The sequence below is a fragment of the Falco naumanni genome, chromosome W (assembly GCF_017639655.2).
Source record: "Falco naumanni isolate bFalNau1 chromosome W, bFalNau1.pat, whole genome shotgun sequence".
Taxonomy (NCBI): Eukaryota; Metazoa; Chordata; class Aves; order Falconiformes; family Falconidae; genus Falco; species Falco naumanni.
The window spans coordinates 17,916,518-17,936,045 of record NC_054079.1 but is presented as its reverse complement, the minus strand read 5'-3'; the positions used below and the strand labels follow the sequence as shown (position 1 = coordinate 17,936,045).

At 43.0% G+C, this 19,528-nt stretch overlaps 1 protein-coding gene across 2 annotated transcripts in view; it reads left to right on the top strand.

Moving 5' to 3' along the window:
• Window positions 1–1,053: 1,053 nt before the first annotated feature.
• Window positions 1,054–19,528, top strand: part of LOC121080500 (E3 SUMO-protein ligase PIAS2-like) — a 42,810-nt gene continuing 24,335 nt past the window's right edge. For both annotated transcript variants that reach the window (XM_040578545.1, XM_040578546.1), the window contains exon 1: window positions 1,054–1,146. In XM_040578545.1, the coding sequence (XP_040434479.1) occupies window positions 1,123–1,146 (24 nt within the window). In that variant the 5' untranslated portion in view covers window positions 1,054–1,122. The remainder of the gene's footprint in view (window positions 1,147–19,528) is intronic.

The following is a 19,528-nucleotide window of genomic DNA, read 5'->3' as shown; positions in this document are numbered from 1 at the left end:
GTTCCCAATCTGATGGATGGAATGATTAAACAGACATCCATAAGATATGGAACAAGGGGCAGATCCTGCATGAAATTACTAAAGACAATTTATCATGGAATGTAAAGCTATATGGGACAAATTAACTTTGTGGTTACCTAATTTAGAATGGTTAAAGTATGCTTTTGTTATAATACTTATTGTAATAGTTTTAGGAATAATACGTGTATTACCTCAATTTTTTGTTTGGTGCTGTTGAAGAATGATCATAAGGCATAATGATTTTTTGTAGTTGCAAAAGAATTTGCAAAAGTTACTAAAAAAGGGGGGAATGAATGATGAATGATGTACCGCTTATCTATAGGATGATGTACTTATGTTTATCTAAAAGTTGGGAAACATCCAAGGACCCTTATTGCTAACATGACGGATGTACTAATTGCCAAGTCCTTGGATTTGTCATCTTTAAAACGGCTATCTGGTCCTAAGTTCCTGTTGTTTATACAACGTGGCAAAGACAAGGACTTAAATCATGGTCACTAGTTTAGCGAGGTATGTAAATGAGTTCCTGGTATTGTAAGGAATATGTAAACGATTTCCTGGAAAGTTAATGAATAGGTATGAGTTGCTTGTATAAAGAGGGGACTGAAAAATCCCCTCGGTGTGCATGACTTTGGAGCGATCCCCCATGCACCCAGCGCTGGCGAATAAAGATAACCTCCGCTCACTCCAATATTGGTGACTGATTCTTTAAATCAGCAGCCCCTCGGGGGGTCGCCATGTCCCTGGGGGGCTGTATGCTCTTGGCTTTCATGCCAGGCCGGAGCCCGGCGGGGGGGGGAGGGCTGCCTCCTCCCGCCCGCCCCGCGGGTCTGGGCCTGCTAGGGACCCCGATGGTGGCGGAGGAGCCCGGCCCCGTACCGGTGGGTGCGTGTATACAAAAAAGCGGCTGGTTTTCCTTCACGGTTTTTCCCGGGGCCGCCCCGCCGGGCGGAGAGGCGGCCGGGCGGGCGGCCCCGCCCCCCCCCGCATCCACCGCCCCCCCCCGCAGCTGCCGCCCTCCCCCGTTATATTCCGGGGGCGCGCACAGGGCGCACTATGGTGGCGGCAGCGTCCGGTGGCGGCAGCAGCAGTGGGTAGAAAATGGCGGATCTCGAGGAGCTGCGGGTGAGGAGGGAGAAGCGGCGGCGGGGGGAGACGCGGGCCAAGATGTCGCCTGGCCGTTCCCGCGGCAGGGTGGGGAGGAGGGGGGAGCGCTTACCCACCTCGTCCCCCGGCCTTTCCTCTCGGGGAGCCCGCGCCGCGCCCCTCGGTGCGTGCCCGGGCGGGCGATGAGCCCGCGGCGCCTCTCGTTGAGGCGGCAGCCAGCCCGTTACGGCCGGCCGCAAACCGCCGGCGCCTTCCCCGGGGAGGAAGTGTTTTAAAGAACGTCTTCAGAATTTCTTAGTGATTAAGTATTCTTTATTGTCGGCGCCGGGCGTACGGGGGATCCTTCCACCAATCGTACACACCCAGAGGGGCAGATTATCTTATATTTATATAATGAAACAATGAATATTCCATTAACGCCTATACATATTCATTACCTGAACCCGCCTACCCTCGCTTCGTATGCTAATTAGCTTATCAGTCTTTCACGCTTGCGCAGATTCTTCCAAAAATTGTGGGCCGGGGTCTTTAGAATGTGGGCAGTGGTCTATGGGAGGAAGGCTGTAGGTCTTCCTCATGGTGTACTTTTCACCTTTTGCTCATTATGTGATGGTCTTGCACATTTGCAGTGTTCTTATCAGTCTGAGGTAATTTATGCCCTTGCTGGCCATCTGCTTTTCTTGCTTAATTATTTCTTTTACCCTTATCTGTCCCCTCCTGCTGAAGTGTTCCGCTAAAGTTTTAACACAGAAGGTCAGCAGACAGGCGGATGTCTAACAAAGGATAACAGAACAGACACCACAGGTAGATGAGTAACATGTGGCGGTACATGATATCTACAATTGTTACAGTGGCTAACAAACATAATGTTTATTCTTTAATTCTATTCTAAAGTTCGTTCACACTACATCACTTTGAAGCATATGCTTTTAGAAGCAGTAGGTTTCCCTCCAGGTCTTGGCCCTTCTTTTTGCTTTCACTGCTGTGTTTCAAAAGTGATGAGTTGGCAGACTTGTAGAAATCTTTCCCAGGGTTTTTTACAATACCCCTTGTAGTTTTACTCAGGGACATCCAGCTGTCCCGTTATCTCCTTGGTAGGGCAACTTGCTTTGCAGATAAGGAGGACAGCTCCCCTTGCAGAGATTTGCAACTTTCTTGTCCGAACAGTCTATATGATCTTTCAGACATTTTAACCCCTTTGTCGCTATACAATTACAAGCTTATTTATGCATTAAAATGAATATTGGTTTATGAATACAAACTTGACCATGTTATTTACAGCTTATTCACATCATTCCCCCCTTTTCCCGATACAAGCAAATTCTTTTGCATTATATATATTTTCTCATGTGTATGCACCAGAACATGCACCTAAACACTACGCATGCATATACACCAAACACTGTAAAAACTACTAACATAGTAAAAATCTGTTTTATCCATCGTAGGTCAGGCAGCCAGGAGGTTAACTTGTTCCATATTCCCTCAAAGCTCCAAGAGAGATCATCCTTAGTAATCTCATGTAATATTCTGGTTTGTTCCCAATTCTTTTCTAAATCTAAAGTTACTCTCTTGTCGTTGTTTATGTATGTGCAACAACTTGTATTTATTAATGTGCACACTCCTCCCTCTTTGCTAAGTAGCATATCAAGTGCCAGTCTGTTTTGTAAGGTCATTCTTGAAATACTTTTAATTTCCTCTTGTTGTGCCTGTATGGCATCAGTAGTAAAGTTCATGGCAGTTTCCATAGTAGCAGAGAAGTTTACTAAAGCTTTTTCTAATTCACTTACTCCCAACCATGGCAAAAACCAACGAGCAAAACTGTGAAAGGCAGTAGGTCTCTGTATAAGAGGATTTGTACTTTCTCGTCTAATCCTTTTAATATATGATCTAATTAGTCCTTGTGTCAGATTACGAACTATGAAGATGTGCGGAACAACAGGCCCTACAGCACATTCACCCTGCCAGCCCAAGGGTAAAACCTTTCGGGCTTTGTCTCCGCATATCCAGTACCATCCAGTCCCTGAGGGAGTGGGCCATCCCTTAGGAGTAATGTTGTTTCTCCTCCTAGTCTGGTTTTTATTCCAAAGATTTGCCCCTCCATATTTCCAATAGGATGTACAATTGGGGTACCTGCCTATGAAGACTGTTTTCCCGCATCTTTTATCGGTCGAATTCCCTCCTGTTTCAGGTTCGGTCTTCTTTAAGGAGCACCTTTGGACACACGGGACACCTCTACTAGAGTTCAAAGGAGCATTGATATCCAGTGACCAAGACAATTCCTTAACCTCTAATTGGGTGTACTCTGAAATACTCATTTTTGAAAAAGCCGCATGTATTTCGGAATCATTTGGAAATGCACTACCTATCGGGAAATCCTCGACCTGCATTTTCAGGCATTTGAGTACAAACCCAGCAAGAAGTTAGGTTAAAATTCTGAACAATATTTCTTAGTAATTGTAAATACATATTCTGGTCCCATGCATTGACATTCCCCATCCACAACCCGGATACCATGGTAATTATTGTCCATCCTTTCGACACAACCGTAACTTTAGGGGTTCCATTTGCGTAGCTTCCCATCGTGAACCTGGAGCCTTTTTTACTCTCGAGTAGTGGATCCAAGTGGCTTGTTCCTTAATCTTGATAGCAGTATGAGTTGTCAACAATACTTGATACGGTCCATTCCACTTTTCCTCCAAAGGTTTCCCTGAAAAAGTCTTTATATATACATAGTCACCTGGTTTAAAAGAATGTACTGGTTGATCTAATCCTCTGGCCCTGGTTCCTAGAACGTGCTTTTGTACCTTACTCAGTTGTTTCTGCAGTTCAGATACATAATTATATAGGTATTCTGATCCTAGCTGTGTTAAGTTTTCTCCGCTAAACAAAAATTGATAAGGCCTTCCATACAAAATCTCAAAGGGGCTTAAATTTTCTTTCACTCTTGGTTTAACTCTGATTCTTAATAATGCTAACGGGAGAGATTGTGGCCATGTCAGATTAGCTTCTTGTCCTATTTTAGCTATTTGTTGTTTAATTAAATGATTCATTTTTTCTACCTGTCCACTTGCCTGTGGCCTATAAGGAGTATGTAATTGCCAGTCTATCCTGAGAATTCTGCTTATTTGCTGTACTATTTGTGCACAGAAATGAGAACCCCTGTCAGAAGACATTGCGGCTGGAATCCCAAAACGCGGGATTATCTCGTTTGTTAGAACCTTAACCACCTCTCTTGCTTTATTCGTTCGACAGGGAAAGGCCTTGGGCCATCCTGAGAAGGTATCAGTTAATACTAATAAATACCGATACCCCCCTTTTCTAGGAAGTTCTGAGAAATCAATTTGCCATTGTTCTCCAGGATAGTTTCCTTTACCAATTATCCCAAACCTCACTTTATTTTGAGTATTGGGGTTATTGTGTAGACAGACGCTGCATTGTTGAGTTACCTGTTTTATGGTAGTATACAAATTTCGCCCTACCATTATCCGACTCAAACTCTGATATAGAGTATCAGCACCCCAGTGCGTCCTATTGTGTTCTGTAAAAACTATAGACCAAATTAGGTTGGAGGGTATTACTATACGGTTTTCTTTCAGATATACCCATCCATTTAACCCTTCTTTACCTTTCAGATCCTCAATTAATTTTAAATCTTCCTTCGTATAACTCGGCTTTTGACTTACATCTATAGTTTGGATTTTACTGTCTGGTATTAAGGACAACGCTTTTATGTCAGCTGAGTCAGCCACTCGTTTGGCCTCTTGGTCTGCTAATCAGTTTCCTATTTCAAATTCAGCATTCCCTCTCTGGTGTCCCCGACAATGCATAATAGCCACTTTTTCTGGTTGCTTTACGGCTTCTAATAATTGTAAAATTTCTTCTGCATGCTTTATCTGTTTTCCTTGAGCAGTTAACAGTCCTCGTTCCTTCCAAATTGCTCCATGAGCATGCACCACACCGAATGCATATTTAGAATCTGTCCAAATATTTATCTTCTTTCCCGCAGCTAGCTCTAATGCTCGTGTCAGAGCAATTATCTCTGCTTTCTGGGCAGACGTCCCAGGGGGCAACGGTTTAGACTCAATTACCTGTTTGGTGGTGGTAACGGCATACCCTGCTTTACGTTGTCCTTGCTTCACGAAGCTGCTTCCATCAGTGTACCAAGATTCGTCGGCATCCTCTAAAGGTTCCTCCTTAAGATCTGGTTGGCTCGAATACACAGTTTCCACTGTCTCTATACAGTCATGGACCACCGGTTCATCCAGAGTTCCGCTGAGAAAAGAAGCTGGATTCACAACATTAGTGACAACAATTTCCACGTCATCTTGTTCCACTAATATTGCCTGGTACTTTAAGAATCTCTGCGGTGAAAGCCAGTGGTTTCCTTTCTGTTCCAAAACTGCTGAGACTGTATGGGAGACTAGCACTGTCATCTTCTGTCCCATCGTAAACTTTCGGGCCTCCTGTATGTTAATAACTACTGCAGCAACAGCCCGTAGACATCCAGGCCATCCTTTGCTTACTTCATCTAATTGTTTGGAGAAGTAAGCTACTGCCCGCTTATAGGGACTCAATTTCTGTGCTAGTACTCCTAAAGCTATCCCTTGTCTTTCGTAGGAAAACAGGAAAAAAGGTTTCGAAAGATCCGGTAACCCCAAGGCTGGAGCTTTCATTAATTCCTGCTTTAACTGCCTAAAAGCCTTCTGTGCTTCTCCAGTCCAAACCAATTTGGATTGATCCTTCTTAACCATCTCATACAGAGGCTTCACTATCAGTCCATAATTATAGATCCAAAGACGACACCAACCTGTCATTCCCAGAAAAGTCCGCAGTTCCTTTACCGTTTGCGGTTCCGGTGTCTGACAAATGGCTTCTTTACGTTCTGTTCCCAGCTCTCGTTGTCCTCCCGAGACCTCGAATCCCAGATAAATCACTCGTTGCTGGACCAGTTGGGCTTTCTGTTGAGAAACTCGATATCCATTTAGTCCCAGAAAATTAAGCAGGCTTATCGTCCATTGAACACAGCCCTCTCTTGTCTCAGTAGCTATTAAGAGATCGTCTACGTATTGTAATAAAGTTCCTTCAGAGTCTGGGGTCGACCAGGACTCAAGCTCCTTAGCTAATTGATTCCCGAAGATAGTCGGGCTATTTTTAAATCCCTGGGGTAAAACTTTCCAGGTAAGCTGCGTTTTTCTCCCCGAATCAGGGTTTTCCCATTCAAAGGCAAATAACTTCTGACTTTCCTTGGCTAGGGCCAGACAAAAAAAGGCGTCCTTCAAATCCAGTACAGTAAACCAAACTTGACTGCTTTTTAGTTTAGTCAATAGAGTGTACGGATTGGCCACTACTGGATGTATATCCTCAGTGATTTTATTTATGGCCCTTAAATCCTGAACTAGCCTATAACTCTTTCCGTCTGCCTTTTTGATTGGTAATATGGGTGTGTTATATTCTGATTCACACTCAATTAGTAGCCCATATTGTAAAAATCGGTCAATTATTTCTTTAATTCCCCTCCTATCCTCTATCCTTAGAGGATATTGTTTAACCTTCACAGGCCCTTCCCCCAATTTCAATCTTACAGTTATTGGAGTCACATTCTTGGCTTTTCCAGGAATTTCGGTAGCCCAAACTCCTGGGTACACCTGATCTGCAATTTCCGGAGGCACCTCACTTCTAAGGTTAGTTTGTATCAATGCTAAGCTTAGTACATTTATTAACTGTTCTTCCCTTATTCTTAGCCTCATTTTTCCTTTCTCAAAAACTATTTCTGCTTCTAATTGTTCTAATAAATCCCGACCCAATAGCGATTTTGGTGACTCCGGTAAATACAAGAACTTATGTATTCCCACCTGTTTCCCTAATTTATACTTTAGCGGTTTTAGGAAAAAGGCTTTTTGTTGTTGGCCCGTAGCCCCCACTACAGTCACAAAGTCTTTATCTTCTGGCATTAGCTTTTGATTTAACACCGAATAAGAAGCACCTGTGTCTATTAAAAATTCCATTTCTTGTCTCGAGTTCCCTAGCTCTATTTTAACCAGAGGATCTGCTAGGGTAGATTCTTCTGGTCGGCCTCATTGGTCCGATGAAACACTCGCTACTGTGTTTCAGACTCTCTCTCGCTTCGGACATTCCCCTTTCCAATGACCTATCTCTTTGCAATATGCACACTGGTCAGATCGTAGGGGTGGCCGCTGAGTCCTCATCTGTCTCCCATTTCCCTTATTCCCACCCCTAAAAATTGGTCCTTGGTTATTCAATGCAGCTACTGTGGCTGCAGCGATAGTTTGTCCCAATTTCTGTCTCTCCTCCCCTTCCCGATTTTTAAACACTCTCCACGCTTCTTCTACCAATTTCTCTAAATCTCTCATGTCTGCCCCCTGTAATTTTTGAAGTTTTTTCCTTATATCTTCCGTTGATTGTCCCCAAAACAATGAAATCAATTGTAATTTACCCCCCTCTGAGGACGGATCTATCGTTGTAAATTTTTGCATAGCTGTTCTTAAACGTTCCAAAAATTCTGTGGGGGTTTCAGACGGTCCTTGTTTTATAGTATACAGCCTGGACCAATTTACAGATTTGGGAATAGCATTTTCCAGGGCAATTCTTATCCATTCCTGATACCTTTTTAGTAATCTATAATCATTATCATCATTATAGTCCCAATTGGGGTCTGCTCTCGGGACGTGTGCTTCCACAGTTCCAGGCAGAACCCCTGAAGCTATTTGCACTTGCACATGTGTTCGGGCTGTTTTTATTATCAATTGCTTCTCTGTTTCTGACAGAGCTGCCAACATTATTTCTATGTCTTTCCAATCCGGATCTAAATTTTTCACAATTAATTCAAACCTGTAAGCCACCCTCTCCGGGCCATCCCTATAACTTTTTACAGCTTCTTTCCACGAATCCAATTCACTAGTGGTAAAAGGAACTTTAATTCTAACCGGTCCATTAGTCCCCACAGCTTGTCGCAGAGGGGCTTGTATCACCGGTCCCGACCGATTAATTAGTCCCACCTTACTCCTTGTACGTGCAGTAATAGGGGTAAACCCTTTTGAATTCTTACAGTCCTCGCCCCCCTCAACCACAGACTTCTCCGTCCGGACACTTCCCACATTCAATAGGGGTGGAACATAATCCTCCAGCCTATCTTCTCCCTCCTCTGGCTCCCCTAACTTTAGACATCTCTGACCGATACTACATGCAGAACAACACCTCTTTAATTTTCCCATCCCGTCTTTTCTCATATCCTTTTCTATTGCTAATATTAAGGGGTCCTGTGGAGCTAGATTAATTCCACACCCTTTTTGCCACTCTGGATGATTCCTCAGGGTGAAAAACATATCTGCATACATCACTTCATCCCATTTTCCTTCTCTTCGCAAAAACAGCATTAACTGCAACAAGGTATTATAATTTATAGTTCCGTTAAGTGGCCATTTCTCACCATCCTCCAGTTTATACAACGGCCACCACTGGTTACAGTATTTTATCAACGTTTCCCTACTCACATTCCCACCAGCCGAACCTCCAATATCCTTCCAATGACTCAAAACACACCCTAGCGGACTTTTCTTTAAAATCCCACCACTCTGCTTTCCTCCCATTTTTCCAGCTTACACTCACAGAACACACTTATCACTTACAGAATTACTACTTACAAAATGCAACACACAGGTATCTTTCTACAGCAACACCAAGAGCTCACTATTATTATCAAAAATATAGCCAAAGTCACAGTAACAATTATCAAAGTCAAATTCCACATTCCATAAATCCGGTAACCAAAATAAGCAACACTGCAGCAAATAAGCTTTATAAGCAAACTTGCCAGATTCCAGATGGCAATTAAATGCCGATAAAACCCAAACAGAACCAGAAGTATACTTAGGGTGTCAGCCACAGAAGTATACCTGAGTTTTCCAGACCAGACGTATACTTGAGAAACTAGTCCCCAAGCACACCCAGACGTATACTTGAGAAACTAGTTCCCAAGGATACCCAGATGTTACCCTGCGGAAATCAATTTTCTCGTCTTACGGGTAACCCCAGATTACCGGTAATGCCAGAATACAGCAATAAAGAATACTATCACTTACAGGAGATGGGATTCTTGTCTGCCTCCGCAGTGATCCGATGAGTTGGGGAGTCCCTCCGGAAAAATCCCGGGGGTACCCAAGGGAGTCCACTTCCCAGCGGGTCCTACGGTCAGGCAGAGAGCCGTCCCATCTGGGTCGCCAGATTGTTTTAAAGAACGTCTTCAGAATTTCTTAGTGATTAAGTATTCTTTATTGTCGGCGCCGGGCGTACGGGGGATCCTTCCACCAATCGTACACACCCAGAGGGGCAGATTATCTTATATTTATATAATGAAACAATGAATATTCCATTAACGCCTATACATATTCATTACCTGAACCCGCCTACCCTCGCTTCGTATGCTAATTAGCTTATCAGTCTTTCACGCTTGCGCAGATTCTTCCAAAAATTGTGGGCCGGGGTCTTTAGAATGTGGGCAGTGGTCTATGGGAGGAAGGCTGTAGGTCTTCCTCATGGTGTACTTTTCACCTTTTGCTCATTATGTGATGGTCTTGCACATTTGCAGTGTTCTTATCAGTCTGAGGTAATTTATGCCCTTGCTGGCCATCTGCTTTTCTTGCTTAATTATTTCTTTTACCCTTATCTGTCCCCTCCTGCTGAAGTGTTCCGCTAAAGTTTTAACACAGAAGGTCAGCAGACAGGCGGATGTCTAACAAAGGATAACAGAACAGACACCACAGGTAGATGAGTAACATGTGGCGGTACATGATATCTACAATTGTTACAGTGGCTAACAAACATAATGTTTATTCTTTAATTCTATTCTAAAGTTCGTTCACACTACATCACTTTGAAGCATATGCTTTTAGAAGCAGTAGGTTTCCCTCCAGGTCTTGGCCCTTCTTTTTGCTTTCACTGCTGTGTTTCAAAAGTGATGAGTTGGCAGACTTGTAGAAATCTTTCCCAGGGTTTTTTACAATACCCCTTGTAGTTTTACTCAGGGACATCCAGCTGTCCCGTTATCTCCTTGGTAGGGCAACTTGCTTTGCAGATAAGGAGGACAGCTCCCCTTGCAGAGATTTGCAACTTTCTTGTCCGAACAGTCTATATGATCTTTCAGACATTTTAACCCCTTTGTCGCTATACAATTACAAGCTTATTTATGCATTAAAATGAATATTGGTTTATGAATACAAACTTGACCATGTTATTTACAGCTTATTCACATCAGAAGCGGGGTCGCCTGGAGCGCTGTCAGAGGGTGGCGGGAGCCGGCGGCATCCCTGAGGAAAGCCCTCCCTGTTGTTATAGTTGAAATTGAAATAACTAGAGTCCGAAATAAATTCACTAAGTGTTTATTGAGGCAGGAAAGCAAAAACAGCGCTGGGCGGCCGGGGAGTCGCAGCTCCATTCAGGCTCGCAAATTCCGACAAGTAACACAGCCCTTTTACTCTCAACTTCAAGGCCGGTTTAAGCAAACAGTTATGCTCTCAGTCCCGTAGCAAGAAGCTGTATGTTACAAAACTAAACTATTTTTACGCTAAGGTCTAGACGAATACGAAGGTTGTCATAGTAACATGAGATTATGGTTTAACATTGGCATTGAGAAGGTACATCTCCAACCTCATGGTTAACAGTTAACTCTTTTCTCGCCAGACAGAACGTTCTCGGATCTGTTGCTGCAAGATCATTCCTTTTGTTAAAAGTCCATTTGATCAGCAAATTACCCTTAGTTACTTACTACACTGTCACTTCCCTGGGGCGGGGAGCGAGTCCGCTTTTTCAGCTCCGCCGTGTGGGTTGTGCTGTTAGTGGGGTTCTCCTTCCCCACAACCCCCCTCCCGATATCCTAAACGGCGTTTGGGCTCTTGCGGGCGGGAAGCCGGTGGCTCGCGTGGCGGCTGGCGGGGCTCCGTGCCCTGCTGCCCTTAGTGCCGGCTGAAGGGAGAATGCCGAATAATGACTGTAGTGTGTGTGTGTTTGTGTTTTGGTTTTTTTTTTTTTGGCAAACGCTAATCGTTATTGGATTTTTTTTGAAAATTCATTAACGCTTTCGAACCGGGAAAACGGCGCCAGTGAAGCGTGAAATCCACTGTTTCTGTTCAGATCTGTTTTATCTTCAGTTGAATGTCTTGTGTTGCACTTGTGGACTTTCCTAACAGATTTTTGCGGTGGGGGGTTGGCCTTTCGTATTTTAAGGTGTGTACACAAAGAGCTGACTGCATCGTTTCTGATTTTCCTTACGTTTCTTGAACCATGTGCAAGTATCTTTGTTCAGAAGGAGAACGCTGCCCTTCTGCAGCATCCACGCCTGCAGAAGTGCCGCCGAGAGAATACGGCATGCATGCTGAACCCCCCCGACCTAGACTTTTCTACAGAAGGAATCGGAGTCACTTAAATAGGAACCACTGTGAGTTAGGCTTCAGTGTAGAGAGAGGGCTAATGGCTGAACTGACTAATCTGACCAACAGTGGGAAACATGCTGCAATTGCCAGTTTCCTACACTAAGGCCTATTCCAGCACTAACACTGCTTGGGTTGAAGTGGCTGGGGTGTAGCAGAGCAGCTCTGGTATAAAAATCTTGTGGAAAGGACTGAGTTTCTTTGAGGACAGTAGTGCTCTATCTCAGTCTTAGGTTTAAGGAGGGTTGGCTTACTGAAGTTTAATGTGTAGGTGGTTTTTAACTTGTTGGTGTTTACCTGTTTTCTTGTTTAGTTTCCTTGCTCATTTTCAGCTCTTGTTCTGAGGTCTCTTAAAGGGTGTAGCTAGGTAGTTGGCTAAACCCCCAGTGTAAACGTTGTAGCAGAGAACTCTTCTTACCCAGACTTGAGCTGGAGATGTGATTTGCATTTTCCAAAGTGCTATAATCACTTATGTAGATATGCATAAGTACCGATAGACTACGTTTGAGAATTGGCTGCCTAAATACCTTTGAAATTATATATGCACCTGAGTTGCTTGCCAAAAGTAACAGGAAGTATGGAGGGAAAAGGGAACTGGGTTCCAGGCCAACTACAGGACTGCCCTTTTGTTGCTTGGAGGAATATGTATCAGCAGTTAAAGAAATACCAGTCTGAAGAAATGTCTTTTGATGTTCCCATTCATCTTATTTATGAACTGGAGCACCTATGAAATGAATCTGTTAGCTTGGAGCTTCTCTAAATGTTCAACATCTGGCTGATAATAACTCATGGTCCATTTTGGGAAAGCTATATATATTTTTTTGGAAGAGAATAGTCGACTGCCTCATGTCTTCAAGGACTCTACTGATTTTTTTTTTTAAGAGGATACATTTGAATGTGTCTGCTTGAATACCAGGTACTTTACTTGGTTTGCAGGTTTAAGTTTTTTCGGGGGTGTGTGTGGTTTTTTGTTTTGTTTTTTTTTTTTTTTTAGACAACCAATTCTTTCTGGTTTTGGCCAATGAAGAGACACCAGCATCCCCTTCCCCCAATAGATTTTGTGAATTGACCTTTGAGTGATCTTAAACTGCTGCTTTATAGTTTTAATGTATGGGATGTTTTTATGGCAGGCAGTATTGTTTGCTGCTCTCTTGTTGATTGCAATTTCCTGTAGTATGTGATCTCTACCTGCCTTATAAAAGGCTGCTAGGGCAATGTGGAGAGTGGAATTTTAGTAACTTGTTATGGACTGACTAAAGGCAGGAGGTCAGAGTCCTCTCTTAAATTCTGTTTTTGAGGGAAACATGCAGGGGCAGCATTTTTCTATTCTCAGGGCAAAGGATCGTTTTGGTATTTGTCTGTGCCATCTGTGCTATCCTCTGGATCTTCAGAGTAAAAGTTCTGGGGAGCCCAGAAAAGGGTTTGAACTGAGAGGCTGTAGTGAAAGAAAACAGACTCAAAAGAACCTGATGTTACATTGTGCCTTTTTGAAATCATCAGTTTTGTTAAAGGATTCAGAAGTAGCTGTAACAGCAGTCACTACTTTTCAAGATGCTGATGAAAATGTCCAGCATAAGGCTTGCCCTTCCAGGCTTTTGGATTAACCCTTAATTAATAGCATTTATTGAGCTCCATAGGTTACCTGTTTCTGGAATAATGGGGAGTTGCTGAGAAGACATGGTGAGCACAGCTGTATCTTCCTTTTGTTTTTGAGATACAATTTTCAGACCTGCTGTTCACAGATGTGCTTTTAAATGTGGCTCATAATTTTATCTGTAATACTCATGAGCAGCCTGATGAATATCGAAGGGGTTACACAGGCATAGGCAGATGTGGAACAGAAGTCAGCAGTCTGGTGTGGAGGCCTGAGATGACATGTTGAACGTGTTTTTGAACAGAATTGGCCCAGGAGTGGGGAATTAAAGCTCCTTCTGAGAGCCATCTGTGAGAAAACGATTCCAGCTTCCTACAAATTCTGAACTTACCAAGATTTGGCTTGAAGCTATGGTTTGCATCCTGGCAAAGTACCGCAGATAAGTGGATCGGTTATATATTACTTAGAATGTCTCTTGGGTCCCCTAAGTTTCTGCTGGCATCCTGACACTAATTTGTAAACAAATAGTACAGGGTGCATGCTATCCTTGAAACATTGCAGATCCCTAGTTTAGAAGGTAATGGCTTCAGTCTCAGTTAATATTTAATCAGGTTTTGAAGTAATGTGTTAGTTCCATCTTTATGGAAAAAAAAAAAAAGCTCTTTATAGGCAAATGAATGTGTCTGTGCCAAAACTAATTTGTGTGACGCAATTGGTTTTCCATTTCAATGAGGCCATTGTGGAAAACACCCTCATTTTAGTGAGAAAGGGGTGGAAGTATGCTCATATGTCTGATGTGGAAGGGGACATAAACCCTGATTTTCCAGTAAAATGTGTAATGAATGCTCTAAGTAGGTACCTCTTAATTTTTGCCCTTGCACACCTGGTGCTGAAGTAATGCAATTCAAAATGTGAAGAGCAATACAGTTTGGGTACTGTACTAAAATACAGAAATTGAAGTCTCATTCTTGTGTGATTGGATCTCTTGTTCATACCAGACTTGGTGTCTTTCTACTCCTCTTGCCTTTATTTTTCTAGTCTGAATGAACAGCCTTTGCCTGTTTACCAGGTGGAGCAGTGCTTAGTGTTAAATTCTTAGCCAAGAAGAAAACAGAGCTATTTTCACGTGTCCTTGTCAAGCTCATTGCCAGATACTGTTGTATGCAGTTTTATTTTAACCATGTTAATAATGTTGGATTGTTTATGCAGACTAGTTTGGGAGTTTGATGTAGAAATCAAATTCTGTATGTTGATCTGGGTAAACTTAAAATGATGGAAAGAACAGATATTGAGAAGTTTCTGTTGATGTAGTGATCTTTAGGTTGCAATTAACATTGAGTGTATTAAATAACCTATGATAATATACTGTTATCTTGTATCTGTATGTAATTCCCCTGTTCTTCCTAGATGCATAGTCACTCTTTCACTCTTTCAGACCAGTGAAGCTTATTGTGGTGCCTTAATTGTTAATTATTCTAGATACAACAAACTTTAAATGATTGTGCTGAGATACAGTGATGGGGGAGAGGAAGGAGAAATGTGGCTGCAATGAAATAGGTCAAGTTTTGAGTCTTGCATAAAATGAACGCAAGTATTTAATTTATGAATTTCACTGTTACGTTGAGTGCATGCAATTCTGAAGACTAATGCCTGATTTGGGAGCCAGTCTAGAGTTAGTCCAAAGAAAAATTCCTATAATGCTGAGGACCTGATGGGTCATGCTACTTGCATCAACTGTTGTGCTCTTCAGAGCTGCTCTTACTCTCCTGTACTACTTAGACAGATTTAACTAGTGACGTCTTCATTCTTTCCCAGGATTTGCAGTATTTTTATCTATAGTTACATCAGCTTCCAGAATACATTTATATTTCTATTTAGGGTCAGCATAGACATCTTCAACCATCCCAAGACACAAGATGCTTGCTCTTACCAGTATTACACATTTCTAGCCTGCTATAAATCAGCCTGTGTGCAAACTTATTGCAAAAGATGTCACAAATGTGCTTCTCTGAGTGTCCAGAAGAGGGCTTAAAGCCAGGAATGAGGTTTTGTGGGGTTGGTCCTTGGTATGTCCCTTTCCTATATAGCCTTCAGATGCTTCATAAAACACATGGAAACCAGTGGGGCTGAAGCAGAGCGCTCAGGTGCAGACTGACTATAACTTTTGAGTCGACTTGGATTGCTTCTGCAGGTTCAAGTGCAGGGTTCACTACTTGAGCAGTTGTGGTTGCCATAGAAGCTACAGTTGTTCATGCTTATTGTAGATGTATGTCAAGAATTTAACAGGCATTCTTGGTTATCTTTCATTTATATATGTAAGTACAATGACTACTAAAATTGTAGGTAGCTTTGACAGGGGGAGTGTGAAGAATCACGTATTTCATTTGAGAGATATTGTGATCTCTTTGCTCTGAAACATGTCCACCCTTAATTTCAGCAGTGTGTCAGCATTTCCTGGACTCCTTAACAACATCATCATCACTGTGAAATGAATGCCATTCCAGGTACACCTATGGCTTAATACTTTAAAACAATATTTCTGCTTATGAATCATGATTGCTATAGTTTAACAATTAAGAAACAAAAACCCCTGTGAAATGTCTTACAACCTTCAAGTATGAATTTCAGGGGAAAAAATGTTTCTGCACTATAGAATTACTTGAATGTGTGACCAGTGGTTTGAGGGAGGTGATTCTCCCCTCCACTTTTTTTTTTGTGAGACCCTACCTGCAGTACTGTGTCCAGCTCTGAGACCCCTAACATAAGAAGGATATGCAGGTCCAGAGGAGGCTATGAAGATGATCAGAGGCTAGAGCACCTCTCCTGTTGAGGGCAGGCTGGGTTGGGGTTGTTCAGCCTGGAGAAGAGAAGGCTCTGGGGAGACCTTCTAGCAACCTTCCAGTGCCGAGAGGGGCTTTGTACCAGGGCCTGTAGTGACAGGACAAGGGGGAATGGCTTTAAACTGGAAGAGGGAAGATTTAGTTTAGATGTAAGGAAGAAATTGAGGGTGGTGAGGTGCTGGCCCAGGCTGCCCAGAGCAGCTGTGGGTGCCCCATCCCTGGCAGTGCCCAAGGCCAGGCTGGATGGGGCTTGGAGCCACCTGGGCTGGTGGAAGGTGTCCCTGCCTGTGGCAGGGGGGTGGAACTGGATGGACTTTGAAGGTTCCTTCCAACCTGAACTGTTCTACAATTCGATGAATTATCCGGTCTGGTTTCCTTCTTTGAAGTTATGTCAAACTACTCTACGTTCATGGAGAAACATTGAAAATAAAGTTAGTTTGGTCTTCTGTGTTAAAGCTTTTTATTGGGCTATGCAGCTGTAAAAACTCTTAAGAGAAAACTGGAATTTACATGACGCAACTTGCATGTCTAATCTTAATTCAGTGATATGAAAAGCATGTTAATAGCTAGGCTGCAGTCTTCTGCAATTTTGGGGTTCAGCAATATAACCTGGTGGGGTTTGTTGGAAGTAATGTCTTGCACCATGATTATAAATGCTTCTAAGCATGTGTTATGCCTCCATAAAACCTCATTGATTATAACAAGTGCTCACTTTGATATATCAGTAAATGGAGTAATAAGCTTAAATGTGTAGATCAGACTAGCTGTGTTTTCATGCATGTGGTGGTTGTTGCCTTAAAGGGAACATAGAATCAGCTTTAGGGGGAGAATGTTGCAAAAGCCATTGTTTATTTACTTTCAGTAAAACTCACTTTTTGAAAGAAGTCTTGTAAAGCATATGTAAAATTTTTTTGTATTGATGAACAAAACTGGGGCTTTTTTGTACTACCAAGCATTTTAATGGAGATGTCAATTTAAAATCTACAGTATTGAAGCCAGCCTGCGTCTTCTACTAAAATGAAATTAATCTTGTAACAAAATGCTAGTTTGTGGAATTTCCACGTAAAATGTTAGCTGTTTCAAGGCATGATTGACTGCACATTTCACCTTGATTAATTTGCAGGAATGTACAGAAGGTAGCAGGCAGGGTAAAATACAATACATACAGTTTCCTTAATCTCATTGTAAAAGATAATTTTATTTATTTGCATACTGATTATAGAATCCAAAGTCATGCTTACTGCCAGCATCTGAAATAAAGGAGCTGAGCTGACGTTGCCATCAAGCTTATGGAACTATCTATGGATATATGCAACACAAAGTTCTTAGTAAATTCTTGCATATCAGTATTATCTTCTAACAAAACTTCTTTTATGTGGCATGACTATGAAACTGTTTTAGTACTTCAAGCTATTTTTTATGAAATACTGAAACACTTTTTCTTAACCCTGTTTCACTGTGAGACTAAGGAAAAGTGGCAGGGGAATGCCAGGTGGAAACTTAGAGGAATGAAGGCAGGTTAATTAACATTAATATCCAGCTGTGGGTTGGCAGATGTGGATAAGGTGCAGCTGTGACTGGTTCCTGCTAAGTAGTTAAATAGCTCTAAGGGGTGTGGAAGAGGAGCACTGGAAGAAGTGGGGGGGGGGGGGAGGAGAGAGAGAGAAAAGCAGGTGGACTGGCATGAAGAGGATGAAGAAACAACACAGACAGTAGATGAACTTTTGAAACCTTGTGGGGGATTGGTGGCTGTGCTGAGGCAAGGTATGGGAACTACCTATTGAAGTTAACCTGGTATGGGGTAGTAAAAGCCTTGTTGCAGCCACCTAGTTTTGATAGTGCTGCAACAGAAACTAGCCTCCAGAAGTTGCAAATGGGATGCAGTTCTGTCTTAATCTCCTCTTTTCTAGTATTGTTTTACTGTTGAGAGGAGTTGCTGGGATGAAATTAAGGTGATGTATGCTGTTGGTTGCTTCTTCAGAAGTTAGTGAGCCACTCAGTGCTGCAATGTGACCCTGCTTTCACTGGCAGTTGAGTCTGTGGTGCATGTATAGATGGGATGTTGGGGATTACCAGTTGGAAGACTGCTGGGTTAGTTCTCTTGTAGTTACTTGATAGAAGTATCACCATACCTAAACTGGCTGTCTGGAAATGTTGAAGTTCAGTATCTGAATTAGGGTAACCTTGTCCTCTCAATGATGAGGAAAGGGTGTGGTGTGCCTGATGAGCATACCGGGTCCTGCACTCAGGTCAGAACAACCCCATGCAGTGCAACAGGCTTGGGGAAGAGTTGCTGGTAAGCTGCCTGGTGGGAAAGGACTGGGAGTGCTGCCAGCCTTGTGCCCAGGTGGCCAAGGAGGCAAACAGCATCCTAGGGAAGTGACCATCCCCCTGCCCTCGGCACTGGTGAGGCCGCCCCTGGAATGGCGTGGTGGGCTCTGGGCCCCTCGCTCCCAGACAGACCCTGAGGGGCTGGAGCGTGTCCAGAGCCGGGCAGGGGGCTGGGGAAGGGGCTGGGGCACAAGTGCTGTGGGGAGCGGCTGGGGGGGTCAGCCTGGAGAGGGGGGGCTGAGGGGAGACCTTCTGGCTCCCTACAACCCCCTGAGAGGGGCTGGAGCCAGGGGGGTCGGGCTCTTCTCCCAGGGAACAAGCGACAGGACGAGAGGGAACGGCCTCACGTTGTGCCAGGGAGGTTTTGGTTGGATATTAGGAAAATGTCTTCACCAAAAGGGTAGTCAAGCCCTGGCACAGGCTGCCCAGGGAGGCAGCTGAGTCACTATCTCTCAAGGGTTTTAAAAGACATTTAGATACTTAGGGACATGGTTTAGTGGTGGGTTTGGCAGTGCTGGGTTAACAGTTGCATTTAATGATCGTTAAGGTCTTTTCCAACTTAAATGATTCTATGATTCTGAGTTCAGTTTTCATCTGGCTCAATTCTCTGATCTATCTTACTGTAAAAGCAATTTTCTCAACATTAAGGAGAGAAGGAGCAAGCAGCTAGGGGCACAGGGGGAGCTCAGACTTGTTTTTAGTGGATGACTGCATGGTTGTAGCATAGTTGTGTTAAAACTTAAGCTGAGATCAGATCCATGTTAGAATACCTGGGTGTAAACTCTGTAGCTGAATAGTAAGGATCAGGGAAGGTAAACTCAAACACTGTGTTTTGAGTTGTATCCTTTCTGAAATCAATGCCTAAAGCTTTAAATGTTGTATATTGGGCTACCGTTTAAAACTCAACAATGCGCTCTTGAACTGTTTTTTAAAAATATCTTTTATGATCCCAGATGTCTACTACTATATACTGCCTTTTAGGGCCTTCACCTGCCAGTCCTTGAGTCTGGAGTTAGTATGGTACAGCAATACAGATTAAAGGCAGATGTTATTTCATTTTTAAAACTTAATCTCCTTGTTATGGTGGAGTCATCCCACAAATAGGAATGAAGTTGCTTAGAATAATTCTGGACGACTCTATACCTCTGAAAAGAGACCTTGCTCATAAAAATGGAGATGATGTGCCTATG